Raw genomic sequence first — 16,734 nt, forward strand, 5'->3', positions numbered from 1 at the left:
CCTCTCATCTAGGTTTTTCAAACCAGCAAATATTAGAGTAAACTTGCAGAACGTTTCCTAGCTTCTTGGAAGAAATATGAACCTTTGCTCCAACAATGCCAGCATCTGAAAGCACAAGTGAATCCCATAGAAAGGGTTTGGAAAAATAATTCCTCGGCGAACAAATGTTGCTCCATCCTAACCTCACAACTTTAAAACAGCCAAAACTCATTCATATAGTTAGGCATATGATATGGGGTTGATGGTGTGATATACCAGCTCTTCTTATCAAAGTGTTCAATGAGCAACAAAACTCTTGCTCTGCTTAATGAACACCAACAAGTTGTACTTTAGGAGGCAGTAATGTCTTAATTGGTAATTGTGTTGTCCAGCATGCCAAGTTAGGATGAAGTCTGGACACCACGTGGGTTTCTTAGCCATGATGACCAGTGACATCCGTTGACTTGACAAAACCTCTGAAATTCGACCACATGTCTAAACCCTAGCTTGTGTCAATGCCTTATCAGGAACGAAAAACATTTGAGGTGGGAGCCAGGAGCTACCAATATTTAATGGTAAATTCAAGATACACTGATGAAGGACAGACAGCATTTACAATGGAAAATGTATAAGTGATTAATCGAAATGGAAATAATGGTTATTATGAGATTGGCACTTTATGGCCCCCCCCCCCCCCCCCCCCCCCCCGATGTCTTTTCATCATTTTATTAGAAATAATTATTTATCTATTGTAAATGAGCCACCCTCTTGCTTCTGCTGGTGTTAGCATTAATCTAGTCGTTAGTAAATGGCCAGTGTGTGATGCCACTGCAATTTCTCTCCTGCACTTTAGGAACTTCTTCCCTTCTCCCACTGCCATTCCCTGTTAGTCTAAAACTCAAAAGTGGAATGCTACAAATGGAATTAATGTTCTATAGTCAACTTTAGAAAGATGCTGAGTTTTATTAAGTTTCATTTTAAACTGATGAACAAAAAGTAGCATTGGATTAACACAAATCTAAAAATCGTTTTGAATAATAAATTGTCATTATTGTAATAAGAAAGATTTTCACTTGGTAGATTATAGATTGACAGGGCACAAATTGGGACACTGATTTAAGATGATCCATAAAAGTTCGAAGAGAGGACAATTGGATTTAACATCCTTCCACTATACTTTTCATTCACACTGTTATAGATCCAGTAAAATCAAAAATTGTTGTGGATGTAACTGGAAAAGGAATGCTAGGACCTTCAACCTAAAGCCAGCCTTCTTGCTTCAGCCAATGTCACTTCAATATGTGTAATACTGGGAGAGCTATTCAGACATATTTTCATTTTAATAATCCTTTAGTTCAAGTCAATTTTAAGAGCTTATTTCATGCACATAATAAAATACAAAATCCCCCCCCCCCCCCCCCCCCCCCCACGCACAAATTAACCTTGGCTAATTGCAGCGTCTTTTCATTTGTACACCTCAGGTTCCATTTTCCTCCTCGGTGCTTTCTTCCATTTTAATACTTGCATAGAGTTGGGAGAGCTTTTGTTGTTGAGACACAAGGTAAAGTGGAAGTGGGATTGTCTTTGGGCTGTTTGGAAAGTTCAGGGCAATGCACAATTTGTTGATTGCTGTTCGAACCTTTAGCTGACTGTCCTGAAGAAGCAGCTCGTCTTCAGTTATCCATGGGTTTGTAAGGAATTCATTTGATACTTTTTTTAACTGGGCGAAGAAAAGAAAGCAGCGAGATTCAATTCAACGGAACAAGTAGATTCAGATGATTGTAAAAGTTGAGGAATATTGCATTGTAAATGAGGGAGTAGATTGTCAACTTCTTTCCAGGATCTATAACTGATGAAGTGGATTGGCCACCTGTTCGTAAAACTGCCCAATGTTTCTATCCATTGAAATGATGGGCAGCTGGTCCATAACACTAGTTTTACACCTGAGTTGCACAAAGAAAATCTACCATGGGTAGGATTTTTCAGATGGTGGACCACCACTAAAAATGTCAGAGAGCATGCATCCCCACCGATGTTGGTTGCTAGGCAGCCATTTATCGCTCTTCAGTTCCCAGATTCTGGGAATGGTACTGTAGCACAGTGGTTAGCACCAGCTTGGGTCACTCACTATCTGTGCGGAGTCTGCATGTTCTCTCCGACTCTGCGTGGGTTTCCTACCACAGGTCCTGAAAGACATGCTTGTCAGGTGAATTGAACATTCCCCCTCCCCTAAACAGGTGCCAGAGTGTGGCGACTAGGGGATTTTCACAATAACATTGCAATGTTAATGTATGTCTACTTGTGACAATAAAGATTATTATTATTAAGGGCTGGGAGCCCAGGAGTTGTTACATTCAGGGGTCTTGCGGCAGGGACCAGAGAGGAGTCTCCAGGGTGGGGGAGTAGAAAGGGTTGGGGATCTTGATGGGGTGGCTGAGAGCGAGCACTCAGGAAACCGACAGACCTTGGGGGCTGGCCCCGATTGGGGAAGGGGCCAGTGATGAAGGACAACACCCAGCCTTTCTCACCCAAGGCCTGAGATGGGGAACTTGAGCTTCCCTTCCAACCTCGGTCTCCTGCTGGGCCGCCCCAAATCGCGCTGTGCAGGTGACACTTAAGTGGCCATTAATTAGCCACTGAAGGCAGGCTACCCTAAGCCTCACCTTCAGCCCTTCCCCCTGTAAAATGTCAGACGTCAGAAGTGAGTGGGATGTGGCAGGAAGGTCACCTATGGAATTGTGCAGGCCCCCCACCTGCAAACCTACTGACCATAAAATTCAGTCCTGTGTTTTCGTTTGCTTATGCATTCGCTTCTGGTTGTGATTTTTTTTTCCATGTCTTCAGGAAGATGCAAGATGGGACCTCTTTCTTGCTGAGATGTGCCTTCAACTTTTTTATTGGTAAAGAATATTTAATATTTTTTCCCTCTTCTCCTGAAGGACCTGCAGAGATTCAACACTACCAACGTCCTTTCCCAAAAGGCCAATTTGTACGTGTGACACCGTACAATATCCAGATGCATCATCAAACCAAGGGAATTAAGGGATTTGGAGGTAGCATGGGAAGGTGGAGTTATGGTAGATTATTAGCCATGATGATATTGAATGACAGGTCAGGCTTGAAGGGCCAAATGGCATAGTCCTGCTCCTATTGCCACCTTAACTCAGGAGGTGATAGAGGGGAGGGGCAGGAAGCATTATTCACAACCAAGCCTGAGACTGGCCTACTGGGACCTCCAAAGACAATCTTGGCTGCAGTATAGGATGGAGTTATATAGGGTGTTTCCATGACCACCAGGCCCAATAAGACGGGAGGAACTTATCACTGGAAATTACAGTGGAAGGGCAGCACGGTGGCACAGTGGTTAGCATTGCTGCCTACGGCGCTGAGGACCCGGGTTCGAATCCCGGCTCTGGGTCACTGTCCGTGAAGAGTTTGTACATTCTCCCCGTGTCTGCGTGGGTTTCACCCCCACAACCCAAAGATGTGCAGGATAGGTGGATTGGCCATGCTAAATTGCCCCTTAATTGGAAAAATAATTGGGTACAGTGGAAACCTGTAATTTTCCTTCTGTCAAAGTTATAACTCATGGAAAATTGTGTGGTGATTTCCTGATACAATATATGCTCCCAGTGGGTAATACTCCCAGCTGGACACAATGGATTGCAGATTCACCTCGGAGTTTAAATAAATTGTAAGTTTCTGTCTTTCCGACATAACTTTCAAGTCAGTGGACCGGCGCTGTGATGATTCAAACCATTGAGGGAAATGAGGGTTTGTTATTGGGAGAAATGAACATGGGAGAAAATCATACAAAAGGATTAAACATGCTGACTACTTTACCTTCAGTTTCGCTCCCACTTTAAATTTTGCTTGCTTCCCCATAGCCAGAAAAGTAATAGAAATCTGTTCCTGCTCTAGAATTCTGACACCAATATTCTCATTTAATGATAGGAAGATTGGTTTAAAAGGTGCGAAGAGGAGAGGGCTTAGATGGTCCCTCCAGCACCAGCGCTTTACTCGGGTGCCTTGCTCATCCAAATACAGGCCGTCCACGGCATTGATATTTATCCTGTGTATAAAATGAGAGATAGGAGACATTACCTGGAGATACGTTCATCAGTCAAATGTTAGAACTTCAGCAAGAATGGCATATATTTATTGGAAGCCAGTTTGAACACCGCACAGTCCAACCTATGCGATACTAATGGAAATGCGATAATGATTTGACAATCTGGGCGGCACGGGAGCACAGTGGGTTCACAGCTCCAGGATCCCAGGTTTGATTCCCGGTTTGGGTCTCTGTCTGTGTGGGTTTGCTCCGGTTTCCTCCCACAGGTCCCGAAAGACGTGCTGTTAAGTAATTTGGATGTTCTGAATTCTCCCTCCCATGTACCCGAACAGGTGCCGGAATGTGGTGACTAGGGGGTTTTCACACTAACTGCATTGCAGTGTTAATGTAAACCTACTTTTACTTGTAACAATAAAGATTATTATTATCTGCTTTCTGACGTTGATTGGGAGATTAACATTAGCCTGGGCACGGGGAGAAGTCCGCTGTTTGTTGAAGTTGTACCCTGGAGTCTTTTGCATCCGACTGAAAGGACAGCAGTCTACCTGTACAATAACCTTATAAAGTCTTGAGAGGTTCATTGAGTATTAAAGAAATCTCCCACAGCAGAGTGCTGGCTAAAAGCCCGACAACCAGCCAAGGGCATTTCTCTGGCACAAACGTTCCCGATGAGGTAGGATTTCATCACCCCAAATGTAAACCAATCATCTCAGAAAAGGTTAAAAACAGGTTTTCGGGCAGCACAGTGGCGCAGTGGGTTAGCCCTGCAGCCTCACGGCGCTGAGGTTCCAGGTTCGATCCCGGCACTGGGTCACTGTCCGTGTGGAGTTTCCACATTCTCCCTGTGTCTGCGTGGGTTTCGCCCCCACAACCCAAAGATGTGCAGGGTAGGTGGATTGGCCATGCTAAATTGCCCTTTAATTGGAAAAAATGAATTGGGTACTTTATTTTAAAAAAGAGAATAACAGGTTTTTGAGAGGAGGGAAAAATAGTCCCTTTGGACAGAAAGTATATTGGGGGGGGGGAAGCACTCGGATCCACATGTTCATCAATTACTTTGAAAACAGTACTTCGGAAAAGAGACAAAACGAATTAGGAATCAAATGGTTTGGTATCTAATTTGCAACAATCGATTAAGTTGACTTTTAGAAGAATAGGTTCAGCAGCAAGTCAGCTCACCTGGAATGAACAAGTAATCAAATTGTGTTTAGCTTTCAAATGGATAAGTGTTTGAATGAGGTTTAATTATGAGGTTAAAATGACTTGCCATAGGGGTGGCACGGCGGCGCAGTGGTTAGCACTGCTGCCTCACAGCGTCAAGGAACCGGATTCGATCCCGGATCTGGGTAACTGACCGTGTGGGGTTGGCACATTCTCTCCGTGTCTGCATGGGTCTCACCACGACAACCCAAAGATGTGCAGGGGAGGTGAATTGGCTATGCTAAATTGCACCTTATTTGGGAAAGAAATTATAATTGGGTACTCTAAAAAAATTTTTAAATGACTCACCAGATCACCCCATTTGGATGATAGCAGGTGCACCTCCCGTAGGAACTGAAGATTGCTTGAATTGCTGGTTCATCTGCTCTGTCTTCCTGCACGATACAGGTAATCCTCGGCCGATCAGTAAAAATTAGAATGGCCAAATTTCCAGAGGGGTAGCTTATTGTTAAGGAAATAAAGCAATTCAACCGTAAAGGTTTTCGACTGAAACAAAGAATTGAAACCCCTGGACAGGGTTAACAAGGTTAATACATTCTCCGTGCCTTCAGTCTGGGGCATGTGAGTCACTCTCAGCCAGTACTACACCCAGCATCAGGGAAGAACAATAATCCTGAGCCTCGACCCTTTCTCTGCTCTGACAACCTGTTTCATTCTCCAGCGATGCTGATTACTTTCAGTATTTCTGCTTTCATTTCACATTTCCAGTATCCGCAGTCTGCTGTCTAGTGAGTCTTGCTGGAAAGCGGTCATCAGTGGATGATGGTTTGAGTGCAGACTCATGCTGTGCTCCTTGACTGCCCGAGCAGCCTGCTGTGTGCAACTACACACTCCCAGTGGGAAATAGCACTTGGGCAGATGCTTGTGAAAAGTACTCTATCCCCATCCAACCCAGGCCCCCGCATGAGTCATTGAGGTGGGAGGCAGGTTGGCAAAGGATTGTTAGCCTATCGAACCTTGTGCCCAAATTTCCTTGCCACTGATATCAGTGGCTAAGACAAATGGGACGTAATATAAAATCAGAGTACAGATTTGTTTCGAGCCTGTTTTGTGCTACTGCTTTACATCAGTTTCACCTTCTCTGCCCCTGAGGTATGGAGAAACATCTGTATAAAATAACCAGCTTAACCACAACTGGATCCTCCAGATACATCTTTTATTTCTTACACCATTCTCTTTGCTCTTGCACCACAAAGCCTTCTGTCATTTAATCTCCCCATCACAGATCTTCCCTTTTGTTCTTCCCAACCTGTCACTTGTTCAAAGTCTATTATATTTCCAACTTTTTTCAGCTCGGATGAAAGATCACTCAGCTGTTGTAAAATTTGCTTTTCTCCCCACAGATACTCCCAGACCTGCTGAGTATTTCCAGCGTTTTTGTTTTTTTATTCACAATTTTGTTAATGTAGCGCACAAAGAATTTTATCTTCTGTGTTTATCAGAGCCTTGCATCACATTGAGGAGACTATTGCACATCCTGTTGTACCCAATGAATTACAATCTGCATCCACTACTCTTCAATTTCAGCACTTTTCACAAAGGATACAATATCTGAGCCGCTCCATCTGGAAAAGCTGTAAGAAACTTATTCCCATTCTTGTAGTGCTTCACCGTGAAGGGGGGCGCAGAATCCTTGACAAAGGGTAAAGATTAAACAAAGGTGAATGTTGCAGTCTACAACATGTTTTCCCCAAAGCTTCACCAGGGCATATCAATGTGGAAGGGCTCAATTGGTTCGTTTGCATACTTTCTGGCGAGCACTAACATCGCTGTGTTTCTTTTGCGCTGTAACACTCGAGGGAGCACTTGCTGCATGTGCATAGTGTTAGACTCGGTGTCAGAGTGTCAGCTGCTGCATTCAAACAAGTTGGCTAGACACAGACTAACAACACTAAGCAGTTCTTAACCAATTGAAAGTTCTTGTATCCACTTTACCTATCGTTTGCAAACGGTTCCTACTGTAAAACCTGCTTCTGACAAGTAAAGCAGCTCAGCATCAGGAGTGAGTGGTAACAGAGTAAGGAAGGTCAGGCAAAAGGCCATCCTGCCAATTCCTGTGAGACATTCTAAAGAATTTTCAACATTTAATAACTGACAATCTCTTGAGCTGTAGGAGGTTGTGGGGGTGGCACAGTGGCTAGCTCTGCTGCCTCACAGCGCCAGAGACCCGGGTTCAATTCCAATGTTGGCTGACTGTGCGGAGTTTGCACATTCTTCACGTGTCTGCGTGGATTTCCTCCGGGTGCTCCGGTTTCCTCCCACAGTCCAAAAACGTGCAGGTTAGGTGGATTGGCTGTGCTAAATTGTCTCTAGGTAGGGTTACGGGGATAGGGTAGCGGATTGGGCCTAGGCAGAGTGCCCTTTAAGAAGATTGGTGCAGACTCAATGGACCAAATGGCCTCCTCCTGCCATATCATATGATTCTATTTCAAATTCCCTGAGAGTTTTCTGCACATAGTACTACTCATCTTTTTGCTAAACAAATTCTGTACGATCTGTGTATTTACTTGAGTTTTCCACATCCTCCATCTACACTTTCTGATTTTGGAAATATGTGGGTGGGTGATAGAAATATAGATTGATTCATCACCCTGATTCTTTCATGGGATATGGGCGACATTGGCTAGGACAACAAAGAGTCAACCACATTGCTGTGGGTCGAGTCTTCTAAGTGAAACATGTTGCATTACATGGAGGGGACTACTGGGTTCCTCCTAAGGAGTGCTCTTACCGTAGACTAGTTTCGAAGGTTATGCTGATGAGGATATAGGATGACTGGGAGAGAGGAAGCTCACATGGATTTGGAACACTGCCATGGCCTACTTCTGCAAGGTACATTGTGTGATATTATGTAAAATCCTCTCCATAGTCTCAATAAACACAGTAATATGTTAAAACCTACAAAATATCTACACATACCTTGTACCATTTGAATGTATCATCCCCTTCTACTGTAAAAATATTTTCAAATTCATCCTCTTCCTCTTTGATATCACTCAAGGTGACGAAATCCAATGAAGTTGATAAGTGAAAAGCAATTGTAGTGAGCCTTTTTGGTACTTGAGTTAAGATGGTGGATGGGCGTCAGAGAAAAGAAATGAAAGATCATTCAAAACAGCCAACATTCCAAGTGTACTCCTGTTCCTTTGTTCCATAAAACATGGAACTTATCTCTACTCCCATTTCTGGTCAAAGATTATTAGTCCATCAGAGAGCGTAACATGATGCACAACCCATGATCCCCTTAGGTGGAAAACCTTGAGGTTGTGATTCCCTGAGATTCTCTCCCGCCAAGTCGCCTTTCCGAAAGTGAAAGATAAATCCAGCAACACTGTGCTTCCGGAGCGTGACATTCCTAACTTCAGTCTGTATTTCCAAGTAGCAAGTCTCAGTTGTAAGAGCATAATCTCTTGGAATGTGCTTTTAAGTTGCTGGTCCTACTGAAATTGGGTCTCAATGTCTTGGAACTGCTCTGGAATCCATCCCATTTACACTGCAATGCAGTTTCAGCTGCCAGCAATAAATAACCAAGCTCTTTGACACATAAGATCATAATAACCAGTGGCTGGAGTAGATCATAAGGTTTTTCGAGCCTGTTCCGTCATTCAATAACATCATGGCTGTTTGATCTCAATTGTATTTTCCAGCCTTATCCCCATATCCCACAATGAAGTCCAAAGATCTAGCCATCTCAGTCTTGGAAGCGGAGCATCCAAACGCCATTGGGGATAGAAACTTCCTTGAGTGAAGAAATTCTTCCTCATCTCAACCAACTCAACCCTGAGGCTGTGCCACCGTATTCTAGACTCTCCAACCAAGGGAACAACTTCTTGGCATCTATCCTATCAAACCTCAGAAGAATCTGAGATCACCTCTCACCTAAATTCTCCAGAGAGTAAAGACTTAACCTACTTAACCTCTCATCAGACCAAGAGAGAGGACCCAGCGACAGGCAGAAGCACCTAAAATAGCAGGAGAGAGGAGGACAGACTGAAAAAGCTTCTGTAGGAATGTTAAAAGGAAATGATTGGCAAAGTAAATGTGAGCCCACTATAGGCAGAGACAAGGGAACTTATAATGGGAATAAGAAAATGGCTGAGTCGGTCTTCATAGAGAAGGATACACAAAAACTCCCAAAAATACTGAAGAACCAAGGGACCAGTGAGAATGAGAAACTGAAAAAAATCCGTATTAGTATAAAAGTAGAATTAGAGAATTAAAACAAAAGTTTTTATTGGTTTTACAATTATTTACAGTCACATTTGTTATGGATCACACACAGTAGTAAAAGCAACGAAGAAAGAAAAACTGGAATCTACAAAATGGGTTTACAAATGGGAATAATGAGGGACAGACAGACCTTTAGATATTCATGCAAATGGATCTATGTTCAGGAATTGGGGCCTCTGCTCTTATTTACGCCCCTGCTGCCCCTGGTACAAGGATGTCCTGGGGAGAGAGTGGTGTTTAGCCTTGGCCTTGTGTGCTTCGGGTTTGCTGCTGTGGTCACCCCCATGTGTGCCGTCGCCCTTTGTCCTTTCTGGCTCTCCTGTCTTGCTTGCCTTGACGTCTTCATCCCGCCTCCCCCATCTCTCCCTCTGTTGTCCTGTTCGGTCCATCCTCCATCCCCCTTGCTCACTGGTTATTGGTCATGAACAGGTCTTGGAACAGGCTGGTGAATAGCCTCCTCGTGCTGTGGAAGTCTCACTCGATCCCCCAATGACATTTTATTAACAGCAAATTACTGCGGATGCTGGAATCTGAAACAAAAGAGAAAATGCTGGAAAATCTCAGCATGCCTGGCAGCATCTGCAGGGAGAGAAATGAGCTAACGTTTTGTGTCCAATGACTTGTCAAAGCTAACAGACAGAGAAAATGGGAAATATTTATACTGTGGAGTGAGAATGAAAGATGAGTCATAGCCACAGAAACCCAAGGAAACTGGGTGCTAATGGCCACAGAAACCAAGGGGAAAGAGTGTTAATGGCAGTCCCCAGAGAGAACAAAAGATGTGAAAGGCCAATCAGCAGAGAAACTAACATCAGAGGGTAAACTGTGACATGTACATTTGGGTGAGGGGAAGGGGGAAGCAAAGATGAGAAAGGTGGATAAGATGGTGGGAGGGGTTAAATATAAAGAAAGACGAGAAAGAAAGAAATGGTAAAGGACAGTTAAATGAAATGGGATGAAAACAAATGGGTCGAGGTGGGGTAGAATAATCATCTGAAGTAGTTGAATTCGATGTTGAGATCGGAAGGCTGTAGTGTGCCTAACCGGAAGATGAGATGTAGTTCCTCCAGTTTGCGTTGAGCTTCACTGGAACATTGCAGCACGCCAAGGGCAGACATGTGGGCATAGGAGCAGGGTCTTTTGTTAAAATGGCAAGCAAAGGGAAGGTCAGGGTCCTGAATGCGCACCGACCAAAGATGCTCAGCAAAGCATATTTTATTATTTCTAATTTGGGAAACTGCCAAGTTGGACATCTAGTCTGTGGCCTTGGATGGCGCTGCTGATCAACAGCCATGCAGGAGTCTTCGGCGGGCGATAAGGGAGGTAAAGGCTAAGGGTGTCTGCTCCCCCCATAAAGAGGTCTGGCTATTCCGAAACTCCGAAGGCCCACCACTAGCAGGCACGGCTCTACCCTTGTCCCCACCACCTTCGACATGGCCTCGAAGAAGGCTGTCCAGTACCCGACGAGTGTGGGCCAAGACCAGAACATGTGGATGGCTGGGCTTCTCTGGCACTGTTCACATTTGTCCTCTGCCTCCGGGAAGAACCCATTTATTCATGTTTTGGTTAAGTGCACCCTGTGCGCCACCTTTAGCTGCGTACGGCTCAGCCTTGCACACGAGGAGGTGGAGTTTGCCTTGGTCAGTGCTTCGATCCAGAGTCCTTTCTCTATCTCATCCCTAACTCTTCCTCCCACTTCTCCGCATCTTGTCCAGTGGTGACCATACTAGTAGCCGGCCTTACGTGTCCGCGCAGTTCCCGTCCCCTAGCTCGCCCACGGTTAGAAGTCTGTCCAGTAGTGAGTGTCCTGGTAGCTGAGGGAACATTGCAGTTTCCTTTCGGAGGAAGTTCCTTATTGTATCGTAGCTCATTCTCTTTCGGGAGCTGGTGCTTATCCCCGAGTTCCCCCAAGGGCACTACTCTAACATCTATGTATAAGTTCCCTACTGTCAGTGCTGCCTTCACCTTTTAAAGGCAACGTCCATAGTTGCCAGCAAGAACATATGGTTCTTGGAGATGAGGGCCACGGTGGACAAAGTGGTGACTCAGATTGTTCCACATTCTCAGTGTGGCCACTACCACTGCGCTTCTTGAGTGTCTGGCTGGGAGGCATGGGAGTGGAGCCGTGGCCAGTGCTCGCAGGAATATTCCTGTGCAGGAAGTCTTCATTTCGACCCATTCCACTCTTGGCTCCTTTACCCATCCCCGTACTCTTTCTGCGGTAGTTGCCCTGTGGTAGAATAGGATGTGTGGGAGAGCCAGGCCTCCCATGTTCCTACCCTTTCTTTCTGATCCAAGGGTTCTTCTCCCGTCACACAAATGAATCCGTGTCCAGTTGTGGGCTATTTGGACCCCAAGGTATAACAAATCACACCCCCTCTCCCAGTGGGTTCACAGAGAAGATTTTGCTCTTATTCAACTTAAGTTTGTAACCTGAGAAGGTTCTGAATTCCCTTCGGAGTTCCATTATTCCTTCCAATTTCCCCCAAAACATTTTTTTACTCTGTTTTCTTGAGCCTCGGGGAGTTTTTCTCCACCAAGGCCGCACTTGAGTCATTTCCTGCTGTCGAGCCCAGCAGGAAAGGCACCTCGCAGATTGGGCCGCCATATTGTTTGGTACTCAAAATCTTCACCCCTCCCCTTCCCCCCGTTTTCGACCCCACAACTTCGGGGAGGCCCCAGGAACATCCCCTCACCTCCCCCTCAACCTGGGCCCGATCCCTGGCAATGCCAACTGGTCTCATAGTGAGCATATGGACAAACACCATCAGGGAGCCAGTCTGGCAGTGCTCCTGCCAGCCTAGCAGTGCCCCTGCCAGGATGGCACTGCCAGGAAGCCGGAGGGAATGCCAGGGTGTCACCCTGCCCTGACCATCCGGGGGTCTCTAATGATCTGGGGGACCCCCTAGGTACCATTACGTCTGGTTCACGTTTGTGGAAACCAGCTCTAAACAGCGCCATGGTGATACATCCCAGGCTAGGCCGTTTGGTCCTGAGCACCAGTAGAATCCTGGGAATGGATAGTTAAATGAGCCCATTGGCTCAATTAAATATGCAGATCTGGATCACGCCCAGTGAGGGCGTGATGGAGATTGCGACGACCTGCGAGATTTTGTTAAATATTGCGAGGCCTATTAAGCGTCGCAAATCTCACAAGTGGCCTCTTGTGAGATTCAACGCCGTCGGCCCGACACTAAGTTGGGTGCGGCGAGGCCGCTAAATTGCGCCCCATGTGACAACTGGATAATTGTTTGCTGTGCCAGCATGCTAACTTGCCGTGTTGTTTGTATGAGGTCATCCAAGTTTCTCTGAAAATCTACATTTAAATGTTTCTCACCATCTAAAAAATATTCTGCTCTACTATTTTTCCCACCAAAGTGAACAACCTCATATTTCACCATGTTCTGCTCCATCTGCCACCTTATTGTCCACCAGATCCCACTGTAGCCTCTGTGTCCTCCTCGCAGTTTACTGTTCCAAATAGCTTTATACTTTCAGCAAACTTAGATACATTACTCTCAGTTTCTCCGACTAATTCATGAATATAAATTGTAAATAGCCGAGGCCTCAGCACTGATCAGTGGCACCCCACTTGTTACAGCCTGGCAACTTGAAAATGTCCTGTTTACCCCTACTCTTGTACTTCCTGACCACTAACCAATCCTCAATTCAATAAATAATCCCCAACTCTCTGAACCCTTACTGGAGGCCCAATGTTCAAATGTACAAACAAAACGGAATACTTAAACCACACGAGGAAGTTAAAATAAAAATCTGGAACCACATGGAGAAAACTTACCGGCAGAAAGTCGCCGCTGATTTTCTTTTGCCTTTTTCATAAACTTTTCCATTTCTCTGTCACGTAACCTGGCAAAGCATGACAAAACATTAAGGTCCGACCAAGTAACATAAAAAGATACACACATGAACATATGAATTAGGAGCAGGAGCAGGCCACTCGGCCCCTTGGGCCTGTTGCACCATTCAATAAGATTGTGGCTGTTCTGATTGTAACCGTAACCCCACATTCCTGACGACCCACGATAACCTTTCACTCCTGGTGTTAATCGAGAATCTATCTCGCCCTGCCGTAAAAATATTTAAAGATTCTGCTTCCACTGCCTTTTGAGGAAGAGAGTTCCAGAAACTCACCACACTCTGAGAAAATAATTCTCCTCCTCTCCGTCTTAAATGAGTGACCCCAGATTTTTGAACAGTAATCTCTAACTCTAGATTCTTTCACAAGAGGAAACATCCTCTCCACGTCCACCCTGTCGACACCCCTCAGGATTTTGATCAAGTCGCCTCTTACTCAGTCCAAAGATTTGCAGGTTAGGTGGATTGGCCGTGATAAATTGCCCTTAGTGTCCAAAATTGCCCTTAGTGTTGGGTGGGGTTACTGGGTTATGGGGATAGGGTGGAGGTGTTGACCCCGGTTAGGGGGCTCTTTCCAAGAGCTGGTGCAGACTCGATGGGCCGAGTGGCCTCCTTCTGCACTGTAAATTCTATGAAATTCTAAACTCCAGTGGAAACAAACCTGACCCCTCCAATCTTTCCTCATAAGACAACCCAGCCATTCAAGGTATTATCAAGTAAACTTTCACTGAACTGCTTTGAACGTATTAACATCTCCTTAAATAAGGAGACCAACACTACACAATACTCCTGATGTGGTCTCAAAGCTATTTGGGTAGCAGTAAAATTGACTAAAGTTATTGGCAAGCAAAATTAGTTTCTACTTGAGTCGGAGGTTTATCTTAAAATTAAAAATCTAGGCTGCAAATCCGCCCCCCCCCCCCCCCCCAACACATGTTTAACGGTGGTAGAGGCAGCCTGCCACTTGCTGGTGATGGGATCCTCTAGTCCCGTCGTTGTCAATGGGGTGTCCTGCTGTTTGCACCCTCCATTCTCGGTAACACATGGAAAGTCCTGCCTCTGGTCTGAATCTAGGGCGCAATTTTCCCAAAAGGGAACAAAGTCTCTTAGTGAGCACGTTTAGTCGCATGTCTCCAGGCATTCGCAGTGGCAAGAAACACATGGCTATTCGATGCGACTTGCGTTGTATAAGGGGCTTAAACGGGGAAAGCGCGGCCGAGGCTGCACCGTTTGCAGAGTGAGCGAGCGGAGCTCCCCAGTGTAGTGAGAGATCGGGATACCATTTTTAAATGGTGTTCCAATTTCCGAGGCCCCCAAAGTGATCCACGATCTCCCCTTCCCCCAGCCCAAACACACTATGGGAGGGTCCCCAGCCCCCCACGCAGGACACCCCCGGCTTGATCGCGCACATGCACACAATGCCAGCTTGACACCTTTGCAGCGCCAATCTGGCACCTTGGCAGTGACTATGCCAGCTGGCAGTGCCAGGCTACCACCAGGTGCCATTGCCAGAATGCCCATATACTACCAACAGTGTCAGGGCACCACCCTACCCAAAGGGCAAGCAGCTGGGGACCTCCAGTCCCCTGGGAGACCCCCACAAGTGAAATTACGTCTGATCCCCGTTTGTGGGTGCCAGTGCTGAACGGAGCTCACCCAAGGTCTCTGAGGCGAAGGGGATGAATCCCAAAGCCTCAGGTACCTCGGGAATCTGCACATTAGAGTAATACTAACTGTCTCACTCTAATATGCAGACTTGCCAAAATGTGATCCCGCCCATTGTGGGCAGGATTTACACCGTAACGTCTCGCGAGATCGCGTTGGATCTTGCGAGGTGCTGCGAGCCGGTTAGATTCCGGGAGGGGGGTGTCCCGGCTTTTACCGGCCACGCTGCAGGCGAGCTGCTTTTCTGGTGCAGCGTGGCCATTGGATTGCGCCCCTAACTTCTGGTCGTCATGGTTTTGGTCATACATTTGTGTCAACTTTTCTCCATTTCACTTTTGCCACGCTGTAAGTAGCATCACCAGCGACAGCGCTGCAGTATTTCCCACGATTCGCTCCACAGAAAGTTCAGTGCTCCAAATAACCTTGCTTCCAAAATTGCTGTCAGCTTTGCTATTCAGTTATAAGTTGTGGTGAATGAGATTCACACGGTGTTACAAGTTACCAATGTCACTCTGTTCCCATTGTATATACGTACCGATATTGTAAGTGCAGTTGCACTACCTGACCATCAGGGGGAGTAGCGCTGGGAGTACTCGAGAGTTTGTACTGGGCTCCTCCCTTGGCTCCGCCCAGAACTCCTCCCCCTGGAGCTGCTGTATAAAGATCCGTGCCACAGAGCCAGCCGGCCAGTTCATCGAAAGTTCAACGGCGAACAGGCTGGCTCTGTTGTAAGTATATTAAAATTGCTATTCTAATCCGACAAGCACGTGTCCGTAGAATTGATGGTTCCATCAATTTAATATACTTACAAAACAGTCGAAGTAAATCATGGAAGCAGCCCTCAAGCCCGGACGCCTAGAACCCGCAGGATGCAGAGGCTAAAGAAATTTTCTCCCACTGGCTGAGATGTTTTAAGGCCTACCTGGCAGAAGCCAGCACCGCTGGAACAACAGAGGAACAAAAGCTCAGCCTACTGCACGTGAGGGTAAGCCACAGAATCTCCACGCAGCTAAACCCGGCCGGTTCTTACACCGCACTGCTGGCGATATTGGACAAAATGTTCATTAGGCCCACCAACGAGGTTTATGCACACCATGTGTTCACGACTCGCCGTCAGCGGCCGACAGAAACACTAGCTGAATTTGTACGGGAACTTAACAATCTTTCCAATGACTGAAACTACCAGGCCGTTACCGCGGCCGAAAACATAGGGAGCTTGCTGTGCGGGATGTTTTTGTAGCGGGCCTCAGATCAAACTGTGCGCCAAAGGCTGCTGGAAAAGGGGGCAAAAGACATAGACACTACTGTGGAGGCTGCTACCACAATGGAAGTCTCCTTCCGCTGCCTCACCTTGTTTCCCGCGGACCCCGCGACCCCATCGTGGGCCCCGACCAACAACTCTCCCAGGCCTGTGCCGTACGGCCCCCCAGCTACCGTGCTGCCAAAGCCAGTTACTCTGCGGCCCCAGCCAGTCACTCTGCTGCCCCAGCCAGCTACTCAGCTGCCCCAGCCTGCCATTTCTGTGGACAAAGCCAGCACCCACGGCAGCACTGCCCAGCCCGATCCGCGACCTGCAGCAGCTGCGGGAAGAAAGGCCACTATGCCAGAGTGTGCCTCGCGAAAAGGGCCCAAGTTTCTAACTCCCCAGTAGAGAGAACAAATCGCTCCCAGCACCAGCGGGCCCGCGGGGC

The 16,734-nt window shown here is 46.4% G+C and overlaps 1 protein-coding gene across 6 annotated transcripts in view; it reads right to left on the bottom strand.

Moving 5' to 3' along the window:
* Window positions 1-1,400: 1,400 nt before the first annotated feature.
* LOC119976068 (glutamate-rich protein 6) overlaps window positions 1,401-16,734 on the bottom strand; it is a 78,613-nt gene continuing 63,279 nt past the window's right edge. For all 6 annotated transcript variants that reach the window (XM_038816199.1, XM_038816198.1, XM_038816201.1 and 3 more), the window contains 6 exons: window positions 13,302-13,369; window positions 8,192-8,331; window positions 6,819-6,904; window positions 5,561-5,713; window positions 3,823-4,051; window positions 1,401-1,699 (listed from right to left, as the gene is read on the bottom strand). In XM_038816199.1, the coding sequence (XP_038672127.1) occupies window positions 1,457-1,699; window positions 3,823-4,051; window positions 5,561-5,713; window positions 6,819-6,904; window positions 8,192-8,331; window positions 13,302-13,369 (919 nt within the window). In that variant the 3' untranslated portion in view covers window positions 1,401-1,456. The remainder of the gene's footprint in view (window positions 1,700-3,822; window positions 4,052-5,560; window positions 5,714-6,818; window positions 6,905-8,191; window positions 8,332-13,301; window positions 13,370-16,734) is intronic.

The sequence above is a fragment of the Scyliorhinus canicula genome, chromosome 13 (assembly GCF_902713615.1).
Source record: "Scyliorhinus canicula chromosome 13, sScyCan1.1, whole genome shotgun sequence".
Taxonomy (NCBI): Eukaryota; Metazoa; Chordata; class Chondrichthyes; order Carcharhiniformes; family Scyliorhinidae; genus Scyliorhinus; species Scyliorhinus canicula.